Consider the following 23,014-nt stretch of genomic DNA (forward strand, 5'->3'; position numbering starts at 1 on the left):
ATATGATTGTTTATTTGTGGAAATAAGCAGCTATTGTTCTTCTCTAAAGAGTAAAAAATATTTTATACATCAAGTTACCTTCAATTTCCTTGAAGATTGTTTCCTATATGAAGTGTTGAGGTGATCTACATAATCCACCACAAAGGATATTGAGAAGTAATAAGAAAAAGATAATTTGAAATTACTTTAGAAGGTGTTGGAGTTCCAAAAGAGAGGGTGTGATGGAGATAAGTATTACTGCAACTCAGAATTGCATATTATTTGCAAATTACTAAGGGATAGAAATATGCTAGGTATTTACACAGTTACAAAAAATTTCTGCTCCAATGAATTTGAGATATGAATCAGAGTTCCCGGGCCCTCATTTTGGAAGGCACAAAGCTGTTGCCATTTATCTAATGGGATCATGTGAAATACTCAATAAATCTTCAAAATCATTATATATATATATATAATGCCAGTCCCACAGAATTTTGTTCAGACCTATGTGTGTGGTATCTATGCGGTAGATTTGTAGTCAAGATTCCCTTCGAAGCAATGGTGAATACTAAATGAGAGTAAGCCTTCAAAATAATTTGCATTAGAGTTTCTTTATGGAGCTCAGTGACACCACCAACTTTTCCATTCACTAATTCTTCACCCTCTCCACTTGTCTCAGCATTGGTGTCTATAAAAAGTTTTGAGGCTTTAACAAAAATATGAGATTAACTCACAAGGGTTCTCAATAACTAAATGTGCAAAAGCCCCACAAACAGTTAATAAGCAAGGAAATACAACTACCAAACACAAGAAACATATTCAGCCTCACTAATAATCAAGGAAATGCAAACTAAAAGAAGTCACCATTAATTTACTTATTTTAAATAGACATTAAAAATAATGCTCAAAGCTGGCAAGGGTACAATGAAAGACGAGAGTGTTCCCACACATTGCTAATGGCAGTGTAAATCATTGCAATCCCCTAAAGCCACAAAAATATTCAAACCTTTTGGCTCATTAATTCAACTTCTTGGAATTTACCCTAAGGAAATAATTTTAAAAATTGAAGATGTTCATGGTATCTTTATATGGCTTCAGTTATAGTACTTGCAAATGGTGAGGGAGGAGTGTAAATATCCAACAATTGGGGAATGCATATGTAAATTATGGGGCCTTCACCCTACGCAGCCATTACAAATGATTGTTATAGATATTGTGTAGAAACATGCAGAAAATCATCTAGAGTGAAGGAAGCAACATGAAAAAATTTGTGTGCATATTATGACTGGAGGGAAATGGACCAGAATGACAGCAGTCACTCTTACAGGCTGATAGGATTATGGGGGAGATTAGGTGATTATGTACTTTTATAGCTTTCACGTTCTCACAGCCACAGCAGTTCACTAGTTAAGTGCTTCCTTGGAAAAACAGAGAACATGGTGGCTCATGCCTGTAATCCCAGGTTGAGGCGGGCGGATCACCTGAGGTCAGAAGTTTGAGACCAGCCTGACCAACATGGAGAATCCCTGTCTCTACTGAAAAATGCAAAATTAGCTGGGCATGGTAGCACATGCCTGTAGTCCCAGCTACGCGGGAGGCTGAGGCAGGAGAATCGCTTGAAGCCAGGAGGCAGAGGTTGCAGTGAGCTGAGATTGCGCCACTGCACTCCAGACTGGGCAACAAGAGCAAAACTCCTTCTCAAAAAAAAAAAAAAAAAAAAAAAAAAAAAGAAAAGAAAAAAAGAAAAGCAAAGACAGGTAAGAGAAGACTCAGTCAGAATTTCACTTTTCTTTTAAGAGCTTCCTAAATCCAGTGTTTTCTGAATCAGTCCATCTGCATTAATGTAATAGGTCCTTATTGAGGAAAAATTATTGTAATAATTCCAAAGAGTACTAGCCTCCTTTGCTAGCTATTCCCCAGGCACTGTGTGGCCTCATTTCCTCTATGTGTTGTGCTATGAAGGCCTGGTATCCTTAGGCAATGCTCTATGTATCCTTTAATTTAGTTTTCTGAGGTGAAGTGGGATTATTTCGTGGAAGTGCCAAACTAAAAGCAGCTGCTATGAGTAGGACCAGACTGTATTTTCTGAGGGTAAATGAGGAACAGGTTCCCATTTTGAGAGGGCAGTGTATGTGATTGAGATTGAGAATGGAAAGAAAATAAAAGGCTAGTGGAAGAAAGGTTATCCCCAGTGCATAGATATATACTCATGCCCACGGATTCAAAACACTATTTTAGTTCAGCTATCCTATAGTACATTGGAGTGTGTATGAGAGGGCTACGAGGAGAGACAGGAGGAGAAAGGAAGGAAGGGAAGAGGAGGAGGAATGATAAATAATGTAAACATGGCCCTCACAGTCATCATCTTGTTTTTTGCAAATCAATCGAGACTTTCATTCAATTTCATATACAATTGTAGAATTTTAGAGTTGGAAGAGTTCTTTGAGATAATCCAATCTCCTTATTTTACATTTAGAGAAACAATACTCTGAGAGAGGAGAGGTGATTTTTCCTAAGGTCATTCTGCCACATGTTCTGAAAAGCAATGTAGATGAGTGGTTAAGAGTGGGGCCATTGGAGACAGACTGTAAGAGTTGAAATCTCGGTCCTGCCATTTACTACGTGTGTGACCTTGGCAAGCAACTTAACTTCTCCATTTCTTGATTTTCTTTATCTGCAAAATGGGGATTAAAAACAGTACCTACCTCACAGGGTGCTATAAGAATTAAATGAGTTAATGTATGAAAAGCACTAATATAGCACCTGGTACCTGATAACTACTTTATGAGTTAGCTGCTGCTGCTGTTACTTTTATCATGATAATTCTGTCACTGGGAGATCAGTGATTTCCACATACTAAGTTGTCTCTCCCTAGCCTTACAGTGACTAAATAAACCAAGGTAAATCTCCACCATGGCTCTCTTCTAAAGTCACTTAGAGTTTGTCTTGTTAGCAAGTAGAGAATTTAAAACACAAGAGCAAGCCACAGGTGGTGACAATTGAATTCATGCTTTGTGGACTGTCTGAAGGCATCTTCTGCAGTAGGAAAGATAATTGACTTCTTTGCTTTGCACTCTGTTCCATAGCAGCATGTGTTTTCCATACACATTTGCTTTGTCTTAGAGTTTATCATTATCAACATCATAGAGAAATGATATTGTTTGGATGTGAATAGCATTATATGTATATTTGGTTTTTCTGTGAGTTGACGATATCATCATCATGTCTAAACAACATTTCCTTGACTGTGGACCTTCAGGATGCCATGGAGGGCACTGAATGAAAAAGTCAATTAAGCAAATATGAGCCTATCCTTTACCATAGAGTATTTGGAACAACATTCTTTCAGGATTATTACACTTTCAACTGTTGTTGGATTTAAATTATTAATCTTTTTCTTAATGTTTTCTACCTTCTTATTTTAGAAAAAATGAGCTATTTATTAGTGAATTCAAGCTCTGTTTCTCAAGCCTTTGACAAATATCATAATTACTATTTCACAGCTCTAGGCACACAGAATTGTGTACACCTCCATATCACATGCTTCGAGAGAGCAGGAAAGATTTCCTTGTCACCTGGATCCACTGTTACAAATTTTAAGACAAAAAGTTATCATTGAGGATCAAGAATCAGGAAAGGATTATTTTCTCTTGGTTTATACCACTTTTGTGGTTTAAAGGAAGATTGCTTCCAAGGACAATCAATATCCTTGAATAGATATGACATTCCTACCTGATTCATGACTATGAATAGCTATGATTAGAAATTTGAAAATGTTTCATAATGGCTATAGAAAAGTCTCAGTCTCTCTCTCTCTCTCTCTCTCTCTCTCTCCTCCCACCCCTGTTACAAATAAATGTAATAGAGGGAAAAGAGAATGTCTAGGTTTCCATACATAAAAATAAGGATGATTTTAACATGATAAATCATATTTGCCAAAACACAATGTTCAGCATTCAAAGTGAGATATTTTTCATTTTTAAATTTAAATTGTTAGGTTTGAGTGGCATTCAGATTAGTGTACATTCATAATCAACTGAAGCTTAAGAGGGAGTGTTATTCTGGCCATACTCCGAGTGTGTTAATTCTGACCAGAGCAAGCCAAAGTCTTGATTAAAAGAGCAAGTAAAGAGATGGAAAGTGTACTTTAGAAGATAAAGTAATATCAATTAATCTTTATATTATAACAAAGTATTTTATTCTTTTTAGTTATAAAGTCTTTGATTGCTATTTTTTCATTGTCAATGGCCTTATGTGGAAAACAGTTCTCCACACTGACTTGTTAAACTCTCATTCTTCAGTGAACAAAGAACTGTATGTGTTGGTTGAAATGAAGTTAGATGAATTATTTTTACCTTTTAATTTGATTTTGGTATTTTCATTAATAGATTTTATTTTTTTGGTGTTGTTTTACATTAACAGGAAAACTAAGCAAGGTTTTCAAAGCTCCTGTATATACATTTTCTTCCACTCAGCAACCATTTTTATTTACCTAAACTCTACTTTGAATATTTAATATTCTTTCACAGCTTACAAATTTGAGACTATCTTTGTATATTTTTATAATGCAAGTACCCTTGTCAAATTTATGTTCTCTTGTTGTTTCCAGTATCTTGCGCACGAATACATTTCTTTTATAGTTCAGCTCTCACAGCCACCAAAGAACTTTACATTGATCATTCTGATGATGACCCCGCCGCTAAAGCAGTGGCAACTGGGATGGAAAGGATGAGAGAGCTGGAGATTGCAGTGTAACCTAGCAATGACTTAGATGCTTGTGTGGATGGAGGAGCAGTCAGTTCTAGGTTTCTGACTTGAACTACTAATGTGGCCATTAACAGAGATGGGAAGTTTGAGAACATGAACGAATTTTGGGAGGGAGGAAATACTGACTTGCCATACCTAAGGGACCTTTAAGTAAAGATGGCCACTTTATGTTTGAAATAGGCATACATAGCTTAAGAAAGCTCTCAGGGCTAGATTAAAGCTGTGTGAATCGTCAGTGTTCCATGAAAAGAAGAGACATGGCTGAATATGGGATGGACCAGGGAAGCTGTGGCATTTGTAGAAAGGAAAGACCTGTTTCGACGTTAGATGAATTTTATAGATACCTCCTTTTCTGGGTGAAAGCCTAATCCTTGGCTGCAAAACTACATCTCTGGAAGCCTGCTGTTGATACAGTTCTCATTTTGCACTGTTTAGAGCAAAGTCAGACAACTATCCACCTTTCTTCTTAGGTTTCCATAGCACCTTCTGAAGGTCATGTCATGGAAACCTAAGAAGAAAAAGATTAAAACTGGCCTTATAGATACTCAGCGGAATTTCAGTGGTTGTGGTGACAGCTAGCTGAATCAAGTGCCATCCTTTTCCAATATCTTCATCTTTAGTTCTCAGACATTACTGTATTTGTCTTTTTTGTGTGCAAGAGCCACTTCATTCTGCTTTGTAGTAGAGTCGTTTACTTATTGCGTATATTAAGCTGTGAGTTCCTCAGGAGCAGAGCCTATGGTTTATACATTTCCACATTCTCTCCAGCCCCTCTTGGGAGTTTTCAACAATTGTTTATTTATTAATTCAACATGTATTGACCAGGTATCTACTATAAGCAAGGCACTGTGTTTATTCTGAATGACATAGCAATGAATAGAAGAGATAAAAATACCTCCCTTCATGAAGTTTATTTTTTAGTGGGCAGAGACAGATGGCAAATGATAAATAAGTAAGTAAAATATATAGTGTGTAATTTGGTAATAAGTTCTTTGAAAGACAAGAAGAAAAATGAGACATATCACTTTTTGGTATTTTTTGATGGGAGGTTGCAAAGGCTGTGAGGCACACATATGCTGGGGGTTTTCACAAACAGCAAGAGGGTTAGTGCAGCTAGGGTACATGAGGTAAGAAAAAAATGTCCAAAGATGAGTTTGGGATGCTTAGAATAGAAGGAGGTACACCTTGGATGTAACTTGTAGGCCATTATAAAATTTTTGGCTTTTAATTTGAGAAAAATTATATCATTGCTGCTTCTCAGCAAAGGAGAGATGTGATACGACTTAAATTTTAAAAGTTTTATTCTGGGTGCAGTGTGGAAGGCAGTGGTATAAGAAGGAGACCAATTAAGAAACAATTGCAATAATCCAGAAGGTATATGATAGCTTGAACTGATGTGGTCGTGGGAAATTGAAGAGATCTGGTTGGCTTCTGGATATATTTCAAAGGTAGGACCAATAGGATTTACTGATGGATTACATGTGGGATGTGAAAGACAGGAGTCAAGAATGACTTCAGATTCTTTGGCCTGAGCAAACAGAAGAGGCTTGTGGCCATCTGTTAATACCAATATAAAGAATGCTATGAAAGGATTAGGTTTGGGAAGGGGTAGGAATTAGGAGCTCACTTTTGAACATATTATGTTTGATATATCTCGTAGATAACCAAGTACAGATATTGAGTAGGCAGTTGGCTATTCAAAGTTGTGGCTCAGGGGAAAGACCCATGCTGAAGCCGTAAACTGAGAAGTTATGGGTATGTAGACAGTATATGAAGCCAATATACTGGCATGAGATTAGACTGTTGTTGAATCGTGTGTGTGTGTGTGTGTATGTGTGTGTGTCTGCTTTCTCTTTAAACATGCTCATCTCTTGTATTAGTTCAAACCAAGCTACGTGTCTCCAAAGACAGTTTGTAGGTTCAGGAGTTAAATAGTTTCTACTGTGTGTGTGCCTAGAGTAATGCTTAGTGGTTTGGGGGATATAAAGAGATGTAAGACTCATATCCTGCCTTCAAGACCTTAGCATTTGATTAGGGAAAGAAGACCTTGACTTGTAAAACTTTGTTCATACTACAAAACAATATGAACCATTTAAAACATATCACCCAAATGTATAAGCCTTTTTAAAAATCAGCCTGCATCATGCTTTGAAAAGCTATAAGCCTTTTTTAATGATTTCTGTGTTCTATGTGCTTGCCATAAGTGCAACAGGAATTTCAAAATATGAGATAGTGTACATAATAAAGGAGCCACCATTTAGAAGTCTATAGATTTCTTTGAAAATACACATGGTGAAGAGCTGAAGAAAAATAAAGGAGTCAATTTCATGCGAAATAAAACCATAAAGTTAATTGGTTTCAAACTAGATTTTTAAACATTGTATGAAAAGACCAAGTTGCAAAGCTGCAGCAGTGGACTGAAATGGTGATGAAATAATGTAAAGAATGAAAATAAGAACACTTTTACAGGGCTTTTAACTTTATGGAGGACTTTGACGGTTCAGATGGCACTTGGTCTTCTCAAAACTCTCTGTGCTAAGTAGAGCAGTTAATGCTTCTACTGGCCCTAAGACCTTTAGTGGCTCCTAGCTCAGCATTCTCTGGGGAAAGGGGGTTCTTTCAGTGATTTATCATGAAGTTTAAAATTGCTATTTCTAAAACCGATTTAGATCCTGCTGTTCCTATACCAGTATACTCACCAGAAGCGTTGTTTACGTCCTCTCAGTACTATGAAGAACAAAAATTTACCACCACCTAACTCATTAAAAATGCTCTGCAGGCCTGAGGCTCAAAAACCACCATATGAGCACAAAGAGCTCAGTCCCCCTCAAGGACACTTTATTTCCTGAGCTCTCTCACTTTAGAATCCTTCCCTTCCTCAGAGCCCCTGTCTTAAATGTAATATTAAACCAGAGGCGAGAATGTGTTCTTTCTGAATGTAGTGCTCTTACCAGTTTTCATTTCAAATGTGGGATGTGCTAGGTTAATCTTTGTACTCCTCACCACTTTCAAATCCGCTAATGTTTTTTAATCTAACCACTGATTTTAACATTAAAAACACGCACACGCCGTAGAATAACGCTGTCCTTTATTTGCATTCCAATACAAATATTTTTGAAGGCTGACTCTCTTTTACCTTGAATATTTTCTGATGCTGCAACCTCCAGCTTAATCCTTAATGCCTGACAATGTATGCATGTAACACAGAGTGTTATTATTGCCTCCGGCTAGCTTCATGTCATCTAGTTTGTCTTTTACTTGGCTCCTTTGATAGTATTATCAAGACCAATTGTGAATCTGCCAGATGCATTTCCTCGCAAAAGGACAAATCTAAGAAGGCTTGTGTTTTTTCCTTTCTCTTCCAGAACTGCTTGCATTCAAGGACTTCCTCATCCTTTTTTCATGACACTGATCTTGCTTAATCAGAGATGGAGCAAACTGACTGCAAACCCTACCAGCCTCTATCAAAAGTAAAGCATGAAATGGATCTAGCTTACACCAGTTCTTCCGACGAGAGTGAAGATGGAAGAAAACCAAGGCAGTCATACAACTCCAGGGAAACTCTGCAGGAGTATAACCAAGAGCTGAGGATGAATTACAATAGCCAGAGTAGAAAGAGGAAAGAAGTAGAAAAATCTACCCAAGGTATGTTTGTATTAGATTTTTATAACAAATATTATTTCGCATTAGAGAATGCTTATTGTGCATAAACTTTTGTTTCAAAAAAAAATTTGCTGATGTTAACTGGTTAATAATTCACACTGCTTACATATGCTCGGAGAATCTATTTCATATGCCAGCCCAGCTGAGGTTGTAGGTTACATGTGCTTTTTACGGATTATGCATGAATTTGGATGCTACAGTCCTCTTATCAGAGCATTCAAAATTTGTCTAATCCTACAAATAGTCATTTACAGACTGAAGGATAAATAATTTATCGTAAAATGAAAAATAAACAGCTAAGTGCTTTTCAAGCCATTGCTTATATGGGACAAAAGTCTCAAATAAATATTTGGTTGCTAACAAAGCTAACAGGTTACTGGAGACCACCAAACAGGGTTCCAGACAGTCTATCGCCAGAATGTAGAAACATTGTGCAGCCCAGTTTGAAAGGAAAGTAAGAATTTTTTAGAACCCTTCTTACAATAGCCGTATTTTGGAGCATGTTCTTTGGGTAGCCTTAGTTTCTCAATTATGGATTGACAAGACTGTTTCTAACCAAAGGAAAAAAAAAAAGCTAGTAGAAATATGATTTTCTGTTTCAATTGATAGGTAAGCTGTGTTAGACACTATTTTGATGATGTAGAAGATGTTGACATTGGCACAAGTTTTTTTTTATGAATAAGTTAATGCTGAGATAAAAATAATGAACTTAATTATCTCGGTTCTCCAAGTGCGGACTTGACTAGCAGCAACAGCAAAACCTGAGAACGTTTTTTCGAATGTAAATTCTCAAGCCCCACTGTAGACGTACTGAGTCAGAAACCCTGGGGGTGGGACCCATTTGTGGGTTAAAAAACCCCAGGGGATTTTGATTTCTTCTCAAGATTGAAAATTATTGCTCCAACCCTCCAAAATCTTTTTTACTCAGATGGCTTCAATGATCACATCTATCTGAGTGACTTTCAAATATTTATCTTCAGAACTAACCTACTTTCTAAACTCTAGTCTTAAATTTTCAGTTAAGCTCCCCAACATTTCCAAATGAATAATACACTAGCATTTCTAAACCAATTTATCTAAAGTGAAAGCAATCATTTTAACACTCCTAATCCCACTCATCTTCCTTATATCACCTATATCTGTTAATGATGCTCCCCTTCTCCCAGTCAACCACACATACTTTCTGATCTAATCACTTTCCTCATCCAGCAGAGTGAATGTCTATATCTCTCAAATTCATTTCTCCTCTCCATTCCCATGATCATTACTCTTATTACATCTTACCTAGATTGTTTTTTGTTTCTTAACTGGTCTACCTGGATCTCACTCCATCCCTTTTCAATCTTTTTGCTGTGCTGTCAAATCTTTCTTGGAAGACAATTTTCTGCTATCTCTCTTTATTCATACCCAACCATCTTTCAAGGCGTAACTTACAAGCATCCTTTTCCACTGAATCCTTGCTGTACCATCACCCCCCCCCCCCAACATCATCGCTGTTTCACTGTGTAGGTGATCTTCCTTCATGAACTTTAAGAATACATTCTTTTTACACCACCCGCCTTTTTTGTTGAGACAGAGTCTCACTCTGTCACCCAGGCTGGAGTGCAGTGGCACGATATTGGCTTACTGCAAACTCTGCCTCCTGGGTTCAAGTGATTTTCGTGACTCGGCCTCCTGAGTAGCTAAGATTACAGGTGCAGGCCACCATGCCTGGCTAATATTTTTTTTGCATTTTTAATAGAGACGGGGTTTCACCATGTTGACCAGGCTGATCTCGAACTCCTGGCCTCATGTGATCCACCTGCCTCAGTCTCCCTAAGTGCTGGAATTACAGGCATGAGCCACCACGCTCGGCCTCTTTTTACCTCTTATTATGATTGTATATATTTTCCTAGATTGTGTACTCAATGAAGATGGGGATCATGGTTTCCTGGTAGATCTCTATTTTCTATAAAACTTTGCATATAATATATGCTTTATAATTGTTTCGTTTAAGGAATTAGTTGCTATCAACTGAAACATAAGTGCTTATCATGCATTGAAAACTACTCTTTAAATATTGCCATGTCAAATGAAATGATTACAGGTGAAAACTACAGTACACTCTAATTAGTACTTGAATCTTACATTTTAAAAACAACATTAAATTGAGCCAAAATTCATGCTAACACTTAAATAATTATTACATATTTGTGATGTTAACTGTATTACTCATTTTTATCCCTTAACATAATTGGTAAAAGTTTTATATATTTCTTTTCAAGGAATTCATTTTAATATTTCCAACTTTTTTCAGTTAATATCATGTAAATTTGTTCTAAAATAATTTTCTTCTGCCTGACAACTGGGAAATGATTTCCTATGGAAATGTTTTTGGCTTTAGGAAATGCCAACTTCTCGTTAAAATATTTATCTGTGAGTTTATCTTCATAGAAGATGAATTTACAATTGTGATTTATGAGTTGTGGTTTTAGGATGTAGAGCGGTTGAGTGAGTAGAAATAAGAATGCATTCTGGTGACAGTTCTGAAAACATAAGCAATTTTATGCTGAGTCAGTATAAAGAACTGGCCAGCCTCAGATTTTGTCTCTGTGCAGTTTCATCAAAAGGAATTTGGGGTAAAAGGGGAGTTTGTCTCCATGATGTCATTCTAACTTCCTTTCAATGGATGATTTTTATTCAATAAGCTTTTATTTAGTCATTAATAAGTGTCAGGCCTTGAAGCCAATGCTGAGGATGGAGATGACTGCATGCAGGAAACTTACAGTGCAGTGGAGAATACGGACACTCAAAATATGTTATTGCAATTAAATGTATGAAGTACTTTTACAGATGAAAAAGGTGTTGTGGAAGTACACAGAATGAATCAATTAACTTCTTTAGAGGAATTACGGTACATAGAAATGTGATATTTGACCTAAGTTAAAATTTGCATAAAAGTTTACCAAAAAGACATTCCTAGAGAGCAGAAAAGCAAGTGCAAAGTATAAAACTCTGAAGAAGATGAGAGCAAGGTATGCTGGGGCCAGATTGTGAAGTCTTGCATGCCCAATGTAGGAAGTTTTAAAAATTTCCTTTAAGCATTGAAAAAGGGCTTTTAATTGGTGGAGAATTTCATGATGAATTACAATTTTTAGGATAAGAAGTATATACAAGAGAATTGTAGAAGTGTAGGCAGCAGTGTAGAAGATTGATTGCAGTTGGGAATAACTGAATGCAGGGAGAAAAATCTGTGAGGCCACTGAATTAGGCCAGAGCTAAGAATGATGTTAGAGGTCTAAACAATGTCTGTGGAGGTGAAAAGACACGTTCAAGAGATATAAGTGTGTTCAAACTGATAGAACTTTATAATTGATTACTGGTTGAGGTTGAAAGAAATAATTGCGTCAAGGATGACTCTAAAGTTTTAAGTTTGTGAAACAAGAGAGGATAGTGATTAATTTACCAAGAGATGGAACACAGTAGGAGGAGCAGGTTTGGAAGGGAAGAAGATGAGTTTCTTTTTAGACATGTTAAGTTTAAGATGCTGGTGTGACATTCAGGTGGCTTTTCCCATCAGCGATTGGAAATGTGTGTCTAGGATTCGGAACAGATCTGGGCTGTTGTTATAAGTAGATTTGAGCTCATCAGTATCTCAGAGTAGAGATGCCTGGGGATGGATGAGATTACCCAGGGAGAGTGTGTAAAGGGTTGAGACTAGAAAAAGGCCAAGGACAAAAACCTGAATCTATCATCCATGAACTGACATAAACACATTTTGAACCAATTTATATTTTTAGCCAGCACCATCCTTCAGCACACTGACTTGTATAAAATAAAGTATACAGATCCGGGAGCTAAAAGCCTGAAACAGGATCTCATCTGCTACTGACTGCCGATCTGTAGAGACACCTAGGAGGGAAAATATGTAGCTCTTTGAAGGAGAAATGACTTGTCCTATGTTAGGCAAAATGGTGGACCCAATTATCATCTTTTTTGTAAGATCTGGAATTCTCTTTGTTGTCTTAGTCCATGTATTACTAACTATGAGTCAGAAAAAATGTCTATAATTTTTGCAGATGTATGTTAGTGGTTGCATCTTGCACGAATCAAGGTAATGCTGAGCATAACACATTATTTTAAAGGAATAAGATCTCAAAAAATCATTGAGTTTTAGACCAAGAAGGATGAATGCAAACAAAATGTTGATTAGGCACGTGCTATGGTGCCAGATATGGTGCTAGATGCCTTTTAAGTTTACTAGCTATGTAACCTTAAGCAAGATACTTCAACTCTGAACCTGTTTTCTCTTCTGCAAAATTGACTTCGTCATCATCACTATCGTCACAATAATAATAATAAATTTTGAATTGTTCCTATTCTATTCTAGCACTCTGCAAGGTGCTTTACATTCACTCCTCATAAACACCTGATAAGATATGTGCTATTATCCCCAGTTTACAGATGAGATAGCTGAGGCTTGGAGAGAAATAATTTGCCAGAGGTTGCATAGCTAAAGGAGTGGTGAGAATTAAGATCAGAAATCAAGTCTATGGCTCTAAAGCTCCCATTCTTCACTATACCACACTGTCCTTCATACCTATGTCAGGACGTTGTGATAAGTATTGATTGCCATCACGAGAGTCACGATCTTTAGGAATTCAAAAAAAATGTTAGTTTCCCTTCATTTTCTTCCACAACAACCTTGCCAGCCTCCAGTGACCAAGCATTTATAAAGAGGTTAAACACCTTTTCATTCTGGTTATCATTAGAAAAGGGCAGATGGTATGCTATATAATTTACCATGAAATATTCCTGGGTCTGCTTATTCTACTTTTTAGGGAAGTTAATGCTTTATCTAATTGAAGGCTTGTTTTGAGAAGAATTAATTAAGATAAAATACTCTATACCATCTGAAAATGCGTTCATATTATCTTTATTTTCCAAACCAGCAGCGGCCTACTCGATGTATACATGGAGTGCTAGACTCTAAAACTGAATTTTTCAAAAGCTTTTAAATTAGGGGATGGACAGTAATATAGTATTATTCACGATTTTTTGCTAACAGGATGAATGAACCGTAGGCAGGTTTATTTCATATGACTTTTGGCAGGTTGAATGGTAAGGGTAGATTTCCTAGAGGCACACAGGCTAGCTATTCTTCCCAAGCAACCTCACATCCAAGGGAGGCATCAATTAACTAAGAAATTAGTATTAAAAATGAAAATATAAATGTATGGATATATACACCAAGGGTAATAATTTTAGTTACGAGAATTGGCCAATAATTTTATATAGATAAGTTTTTGAATATTCCCATTTTACTACAAAGTAATTATGAATGAGATGTCACCCATGCATAAAAAGGAGGTATGTTGAGGACATGCTACAAATCTCACAAGATCATAGACTCCTAGGGTATTACAGATGACACAAACATTTCATTTGTGTCAACTAAGTCTTTTCTTTTGGTGCTTCTTTTTATCCAGATAGAGTTTTTGTTTGGTTAGTTGGTTGGTTGGTTGTTTTTCTCTTCAAGATTACAACCTAAACTCATATCTCATGTTATTGCCATCTGGTGGAAAAAATTTAAAACTACCTTTTTTTTGTTGTTGTTGTTGTTGTTGTTGTTGTTGTTGTTGTGATGGATTCTTGCTCTGTCGCCCAGGCTGGAGTGCAGTGGCATGATCTCAGCTCACTGAAACCTCTGCCTCCTGGGTTAGTGATTCTCCTGCCTCAGCCACCTCAGTAGCTGGGATTACAGGCATGTGCCACCACACCTAGCTAATTTTTGTATTTTTAATAGAGACAGAGTTTCACCATGTTGGCCAGGCTGATCTCAAACTCCTGATCTCAAGTGATCTGCCCAAAGCGGTTTAGCCTCCCAAAGTGCTGGGATTACAGGCCTAAGCCATCACACCTGGCTAATACTGCCAATTTTTATTTGCCAAGATTACATGGAAGGAAAGTTTATCTGTCATCCATCCATCCATCCATTCATCCATCCGTTTGTTTATTTATATACTTATGCATCAGCATTCATTGAATATAAACTATGTGACAGGTACTGGGCTAGGTAAATGAAGTTAATCTTGAAATATATGTACCTTAATGACTATTAATTTCTCTCTTTTTGCCCCGGTTTGATGAACCACTTCGTCCCACAGCAGAAAATGCTTAAGCAGCATTGCTACCTGTGTATTCAAGGAGTAGACAGAAGCCAAAATTTGAAAAGCGCATTTCTCTGTTTTTAGATCAAGCATTTAGCAATAGTTTAATTGATTGTTTGCTTATATGTAGACAGTTTAGATATCAGTTTCTACTAAAACCATGAAGGATTCAATCTCAGGATCTGTATTTACATGGCAAAGATCACAGATGGCAGGTATAATATTAATGTAGCAAGACCTATAAAATGAAATTTTCAGCAGATTTTGATCACATTTAATGAATTTTCTCCTGTGAGAATGTTATGCTTCTAGTTGTCACAAGTTTCTAGCATAAAATCTATAATGACTGCTCTGAAAGAATTTAGACTACAAGAGAAATTAGCCAGGTGATTTAACAATAACTCCAGTTGGCTCACCAGTGTTACTAGTTAGTAACACGAGTGACATGAAAATTTATTCAATAAGCATTTACTTACACAGCATCTAAAACTGGAATGGAATGTCCATGACACTTGTGCCACTGCTTTCTCTACTTCTCCCATGGAAGACATCCCTAATTAATCATGATGCTCTCTCTGTTGTTGAGACCAACTTCACCCTCACATCCCTTTCAACACAGCCTTTCACCCAAGCATTGTCAATCAATTAGAGTTGACAAAAGACAAAACCTATTTCTAAACTGTGGTCTTCTTATCTGTGCAAAGTTCTGTGTTAAACTCTGAAGATTATAGGTGAATAAGAAGTAGCCTTTGCTCTCAAGAAATTCAGAGTACCATTGGGAAGGTACATGTCAATAGGCAATAGTGATGCAGTATGATAGGTGTCATAATAGTGGTATATGTAAAGTACCATGGGGGTCAAGAAGCTAGAACCCTGTAGTGTATTCTGCCAAGGGCATGGTGACATTGATTATGAGAGAAATATCTAGCATTTATTCAGCATCAGATTGTAAGTAAGCCACTTTAAATAGATTATGTTATTTAATCTTCCCAGCAATGCTGTGAAGTTGGGATCATTAATATATCCATTTTACAATGAATAAAATAAGCACAGAGATGCTAAGCAACTTGCCCAATATTACAGAGGTAGTAAGTGATAGAACTAGGATTGGAACCCAGGCAGTCTGAAATTAGAGCCCACTGTCATAAATACTATGGACAGATAGACAGCTCTAAATTTAGATTCCAAATTTAAAGAAATGGTGTCACTATGTGTGGGGGGGGGGGAGTATGTGGTTATTGCATGTATTTGGAGACATATAATATTGCTAAAATGTTCATATTACCCAAAGTGATCAATTGATTCAATATAATGCCTATCAAAATCCCAATGTCATTTTTCACAGAAATAGAAATAGGTGGTTCTATTCTGTGAAACTACGGGAGTAGAAGAGATTACTAGTGAAAACACATGTGGTCAGAAATAAAGAGAGCCAATTATGATACCCTGAGAAACACTGAATTTAAAATAGTGGGCAGAAGCCACGAAGTGGTCTTGATGTATCGTAGAAGAACCAAAAAGAATGGGTTATCACATAAGCCAAAGGAGGAGACTTTTCAGCAGGAAAATGTGGCTAATATTGTCAAATAAAGACAGTAAAACAGGAAGGTGAGAAGGTCACTGCTGACTTTAGACGAGATTGTCCACTTTGACTGGACGTTAAAATCACCTGGGGAGTTTTACAAATCTCAGTTCCAAAACTGTTCCCCAGAACAATTAAATCACAGTTTCCAGTGGGTGGGACTCAAGCATTGAAAAAAAAGTCTCCTTGGGGATGCCAGTGTGCATCCAAGATAGGGATCCACTGCCTCAAAATAAGCAGTTTCAATAATATTAGAGAAAGATGCCAACTCACAAGGATTTGAAGAGCGAGTGCAAGTGAATGTAGATGTATTTATTGTCATAAGGCTCAATCCAGAATGTTTCTGGATCTCAGAAGGAAAGACTTTGAAAGGGTAATGATCACTGCATGCTCTAAGACAGGACATAAATTACAAAATATAGTGGTAAGAAGTTAAAGTAGTTTATGCCTTGATGGTCTCATCCAAGAAAAATAAGAGACAAGGTTAAAATCAAAGGCTTCAGATGAATAACAAGAGCTTTTGACTAGGCCAAAACAGAATTGCACATGCCTATCTAGAGCTCAGGTGAGAAGGAACTGAAGATGGAGATGTGGGAACATTAATGGCAATAAATATTGTTGATCACTGTGTGCCAGGTACTCTGCTAACTGAACTTGCATATACTTTTTATTGAGTCCTTATTGCAACCCTATGATGTAAAGATGATCATCATGGTGGTGAGAGACAACCGAACAGTAAACTCTGCCCCTAAATTTCACCTTCCCTTGCCATTATGTCATGTTGATTTACTGCCATCACCATCAACTAGGAAGTTTTCCACTTAGTGCCAAATCCACAGATGGTCTGGGTTTTGTTTCTAACAGGAGAGAGAATATTTTCTTATATAAACATTTATACAACACATACCTTCATATAAATGATTTTATAAGTTATGCTGATGAGTACAAATGTATATATATGTTGTACAGGTAAGTTTGGAACCCAGTATTGGAGAAGGAAAAGGGTCCAGAAAAGTGGAGAAATGGAGGAGGGAGGTTTATAGTGATGCAGTATAGATGTTGCACCTTCAAGCATCTTTTTGAAGATCATCATTTTTGTAAAACTCCCTCTTTCCTCTTCATCAGTTAGCTAGGACTATAGGTAAACACAGTCAGCGACCATCCCTTCCTAGATACCAATTTATTACCACATGGAAGGGTCACGTAGTAGGGCTAAATTTGATTTAAATAGTTTGCTATATATATTCTTGAATTAACTTTATGAATCAATATACAATTACAGTTAACTACATACATATTACACAGATGTAATTTTACCTTTGACCATCACGTCTCTTGGTGGACATTCTTTAGCTAGGTCCGTTTCTCAATTATTTTGTCTTGCTGCTTCTGAGGCTGTATGATCTTTTGATCTCAGTCTGAAAATAGCTTTTGCCTCTGCGCATTCATTCCATTTCTATGGTCTATCTCTGAGCCCACTTTGCTCAATGCTGTGTTCAACCCTTTAATGCCTCTTCCTAAATCTAGATTAAAAACTGTACCACAGTAAGATAATTGATTCCAGTGTTTTCTTCTTAAATAACTCTTTACTAAATGGAGTTGTGTATTTCTTCTGAGGATCTACATAATATCAGAAGTAAAAGACTGACTCCCTGGCTAAGTGTCACACAGATGACTATACCCTGGGAAACAAAGCAACTGCTTGTTTTGGGTACATAGTTTTGTTCCTCCTTTTAAATTGCTTCAGCTAATGGGCAGGATCAATGGGGATACGTATTCGTGGGACTGTGAAGACTGGGACAAAACTTTGTCTTTTTTTTTTTTCCTTTTAACACTTTAGGACCCATTTATTATATAATTAACACAAAGGCAGAGACAAGGGTCAGTCAAGTAATCTGAATGAGAAACACAATAGATAACGTGGCTGAAGTAGAAGGACTGTTCAAGAATTATGACAAAGGAAGCTTAGTGAAATACAGAAGGAGTCAGTTGCTAAACCTAAAGGGTGAAGTGAAAGAGCATAGATTTGATTCAATAGATGACAGGGAACCTCGGAGGGTTTCAGTTCATAGGATTGATTGGAACTGTATCCAAATTACATGCTGCTTCTCTTTTATTACAAGGATTTGAGGAAGATTCAGAAATGGCATTTTGAAATGTAGCAATATTTCATATTAACAGTCAAAAGCAGTTTTAAATATCTGCAAAGGCATAACCATGAGGTATGCCAACATGTCCAGTTGGGAAATCGTCCTGTCAGAAAACTGGTATTCTGCTTTTTTGGTCATCTGTGATGCAGACCTGGCTCCATATACAAATAAGTTCTATTTATTTTCAGCACTTTCATTCTCATTATAATTCTGAAAGGGTCTAGAGGTGACTGAAGATAAACCTTGAATCCCTTGGAATCTTGACAATATTCTCATTTGAAGCCTTTATACCAAAAGATGAGAATTCTTCTGTCCCGCCAGTATAAACTGAACCATATGCAGTGCTATTTTGATGCCAATCATTCTTTTGACACATGAAGTATTTAATTTTATTACTCTAGAATCTAACTGAAGAAATGACCCTTTGTGTCTTTTATGTCATGGAAGAAAGCAGTTAGAAATAAGCTCAAAGGCAAAAAAATATTAATAAGGACACACCCAAACCTTTCATGAAATTTCAAGCTTTGAGTTTAGATTTATTTCTCAAACTTCAACTGAGATATTTATAAGGCTTCACTACTAAAGTTCAATTATGTCTTCTCATTAATGGTTCAATTCCAAAGTTTCAAGAACACTTAAAAAATTATCACATTGACATACAACCAGGCTGAATGCTAATATGTCTCAAATTAATCAATAAATATGGTCAAAAATTACCTTCACTAACTGGAAAAAAAATAATCTGTGCGCCGGGCGCGGTGGCTCAAGCCTGTAATCCCAGCACTTTGGGAGGCCGAGGCGGGTGGATCACGAGGTCAAGAGATCGAGACCATCCTGGTCAACATGGTGAAACCCCGTCTCTACTAAAAATACAAAAAATTAGCTGGGCATGGTGGCGTGTGCCTGTAATCCCAGCTACTCAGGAGGCTGAGGCAGGAGAATTGCCTGAACCCAGGAGGCGGAGGTTGCGGTGAGCCGAGATCGCGCCATTGCACTCCAGCCTGGGTAACAAGAGCGAAACTCCGTCTCAAAAAAAAAAAAAAAAAAAATCTGTGGTTTTGATAAATGAGATCATCACAAGAAATGCAGAATTATATTGTATGCTTTATTTGTATAAATATACATATACATATTTATGTCATATATTTAGTAATCAGATAGACACACACATACACCATACATAAGGAACAATGAAGTGGATCAATTTGTAAAGGGATTCTTCTCTAATTTTTTTCTATTGATTTCATTTTCTTAAGCAAGATGTACTAGTTTATAATAGTGGAGAGGCAAAACAGAAGAGACATTATATGGAGTAGCAACTATCATTCATACACGGACACTTGTGCTCCTTTTTCTCCTGCAGCTTACCATCCCACATACTCTAAGCCTCAGGTATGCTTGTCAAGTGTTATCGGTTGGCAAGCTATATGTTTCTCAATGGTTTCCCTCAGACTACCTCTTGGATAGAAGAGAGTCAAGCTGATTTCTGAAGCATTCTAACCATAACACACAGGCAAGACATTTAGTCAGTGTGTTCTTTCCAAGCTGCATTATGATTGGCAGTAGCAAAGCATTTGGTCAATGGACCAGGGAACATACCTGATCAATTTAACTTTAAGGTACAAGTGGGCTGGCTGTACCGTCATTCTGCCACCAAGTTTTTAGAATTTACTTTAGAGCTTGGAACAGTATTTGGCACATAATAGATGCTCAATGGATATATATTGAACAAATGAATTTATTAAATGTATAACAGCACTTTTTTGTAAATTAAGTTGGAAAGAGGCTCAAATTAGAATATTTGTCACGTTGAATGTTATCTGTATATGTTTTAACTTTTCACAGAAAAGTATGTGGTAGTTTTAGTAAATGTTGTTTTGTCATAACATAAACATTAATTTTAGATAAAATAATTACACCACTGAAGTCCAAGTTTTCCTAACCCTTTGCAGTTAACAAGAGTTAGTCTAAAATTTATTGGCTAAAGGCTTTCTAAAACACATGCATCTTCTTTTTATCATGCCTTGGTTTGTAGAATTGCATTTGGATGTGGAATTGGTTTAGAACCTTATGTGTGTGCACAGAAGGATATTATTCTGGTCAGTTGCTTCCACTTTCATTGCACTAGACTCTAGATATAGAAACCATTGAAAAATGGCCTCAATTCAGAAATAAAGAGAGCCTAAAAGCTTGGAGATGGCTTTGTATTTTCGATATTGGTCTCATTCTTATCAATGCCAACAACCAGAGTGCGTGGAAATGTAGATATTCCAATTAAACAAGGCTACTTTTTATTTTCTGGGGGTTTCTTTTGTTAATTGTGGTTGCACAGTACTAATAGGATGATTTAAAATGCATATTTGAAACTTTTATTTGCATGTATTTATGTACTGTGGGATTAAAATGTACATTTCAGTATAAAGTCTGGAGCCTATGTTGTTAGAATTGTGCCTTCATAAGAATACTGTGAAGGCTGTCACAGTTGAAGTTATAATCTTACATGACATACGAATTCAACAAGAGTGTCTTCAGAACTTTTTAACAGTCTAAACAGACTTCTCATAGTCATTCTTTTGGTAAAACACTTGCACGTTTGCTAAGATATAGTTTTAAAACATGGAAGCTATAAAAGGAAAACAATTACGTAGCTTTTATTACTCAGGTTTCGAACCAAAGTTCATAGCACTTAAAACTGAATCACAAGGCTGCCAAGGACCTTAGGAGAACATCCCTTTCAGGCAGGATCACACTAAGCCTACTCCACTAAAAATTACGTAAAATTTGATTCTATTTCGGCCCTACCACCAAGTTTTTGTGATAGTGTGTTGATTTTTTTACTCCCTACGTTATTACAAATCTACATAAACTTTCATTCTATATAAACTTGTCTCACCAGTGTTCAACTCAGCAATCACTGTTTCAAAAAGAAGTATTCAATACATATTTATTGATCACTGATTTTAAAGGCATCAGGAAATTTCTCCCATTTGCTGGTATTTGATAATGTTTATTACTAAGCACGTTTTACCCGTGGGTCCTTTCACCTTACAGAGCATGGAGTATAACCAGTAACCATTAACCAGTAAGCAGACACTTTGATACAGTACAATATTTTGCACATAATAGGTTAGGTATTTAACAAATATTTAGTAAATTGAATTAAAAAAATTGGTTGTCTTTGTTTTGATGTATTTGTTGCTGAATTATTCGTGATGCTATAATAGAAAGAATACTGAATTGATAGTAATTTGGGTTCAAATTGCGCTTTTACTTAAGAGCCTAACACAGTGTCATCACAGAATAAGTGCTTAGGAAACGCTTTCCAAATGAACTAATGAATTGAGTTGAACAAATAAAGCCTTGCGCCCCCTTCCCCTGCAGCCCTCTCATTTGGCTCTTCTCACCTTTCAATGTGCCTCAAGCATTGCTTTCCTCTGAGGCCAGTGTTTCTTCATCACTGGTGCCTTTGGAACCTACTCTTCATTATCCTATGCTTTACAAACCAAATTCTTCACTACAGCACTAAGATTCCTGTACCCTATGTTAAAAACCAACAAGCCTCAATAAAATAAGAAACCTATTTCATGGTATATGCCATCCAGCTATACTACTACCAATCTTAAAGGCATGGTCCCTCATTTCTTTCATGTTTTTGGATGTGATAAAATTATTTCTATTGTTCCAAATTTGGCTATACTCCTAGGTACATTTGCACCAGCTTTCATCTCTGACTGAAGCGCTGTTTCAAATCCATTCTTTCCTTCTAGGGGAAAGAACAATGAAGTGGATCAATTTGTAATGGGATTGTTCTCTAATTTTTACCTGGCTAGGTTCTCTATTTTTTTTTTTTTTACCTGGCTAGGTTCTTCTTAGCCTGAGTCTCTACCTAGAGTCTCTACCTAGAAACTGCTTGCTCTGGAAAGTCTTCCTTGGTGCCTTGCAATCTTGGGTGAATGCTCCTGCTGTATGCTCCTAGAGCACTCTGTACTTATCACTACCATAGCACTAATCACCCTGAATTGTAATTGGCTTGTTTCTCCAGCCAGACTAAATTTATTGCGGTCAGAGACTATGCCTTATTTACTTTCATAAACCCTTCCATATAATAAGTGCTCAAAAATATTTTTTTTTGATGAGATAACTTTTACAACGTTTTGTTTCCACTTATGTAAAGTGAGGATGTTTCCTTGCTGTGGTACAGAGGATCAACCGAAATTGTATGCATAAATCATTCTGAAGAGTGCCAGGACACAATAATTATTTCCGATTGTCAAATCCTTTCACAGATGCTTTTAACACAGAGATTGCCAGTTTCAGCCATTTTCAAAGAGAGATTTCCTCCCCATACATAGGATCTAGCAAGTTGTGTCACTGTAAAGAACAGAACGAATTGGAACTGTATAGATAGGAATAAGGGAGAATTCTATCTCACATTAGCCAGTCTGACTTTGTTGAGGATCTTAAGTTCCCATGCCCTTGCTCTGTAAGGCATATAGAAGAGCAATAGTGGAAACAGATTTAACAAAATGTTCAGCCCTATTATGGTAACTATAGTTGCGATACTCCAGTTAAGCTGCTGTGAAACACCAGAGAATGGTTTTCAGTTCAAATCTTCTAGAGAATGTTTGATAAAAATGATGCCTGTAATCCCAGCACTTTGGGAGGCCAAGGCGGGTAGATCACCTGAGGTCAGGAGTTCAAGACCAGCCTGGCCAACATGGCAA

General features: G+C 36.8%; 1 protein-coding gene across 3 annotated transcripts in view; it reads left to right on the forward strand.

Annotated features, from left to right (window-relative positions):
* The window catches only part of TENM1 (teneurin transmembrane protein 1), an 832,265-nt gene that overhangs the window by 226,616 nt on the left and 582,635 nt on the right, over positions 1-23,014 (forward strand). For all 3 annotated transcript variants that reach the window (XM_074391610.1, XM_074391609.1, XM_074391611.1), the window contains exon 3: positions 8,112-8,391. In XM_074391610.1, the coding sequence (XP_074247711.1) occupies positions 8,175-8,391 (217 nt within the window). In that variant the 5' untranslated portion in view covers positions 8,112-8,174. The remainder of the gene's footprint in view (positions 1-8,111; positions 8,392-23,014) is intronic.

The sequence above is a fragment of the Saimiri boliviensis genome, chromosome X (genome assembly GCF_048565385.1).
Source record: "Saimiri boliviensis isolate mSaiBol1 chromosome X, mSaiBol1.pri, whole genome shotgun sequence".
Lineage (NCBI taxonomy): Eukaryota > Metazoa > Chordata > Mammalia > Primates > Cebidae > Saimiri > Saimiri boliviensis.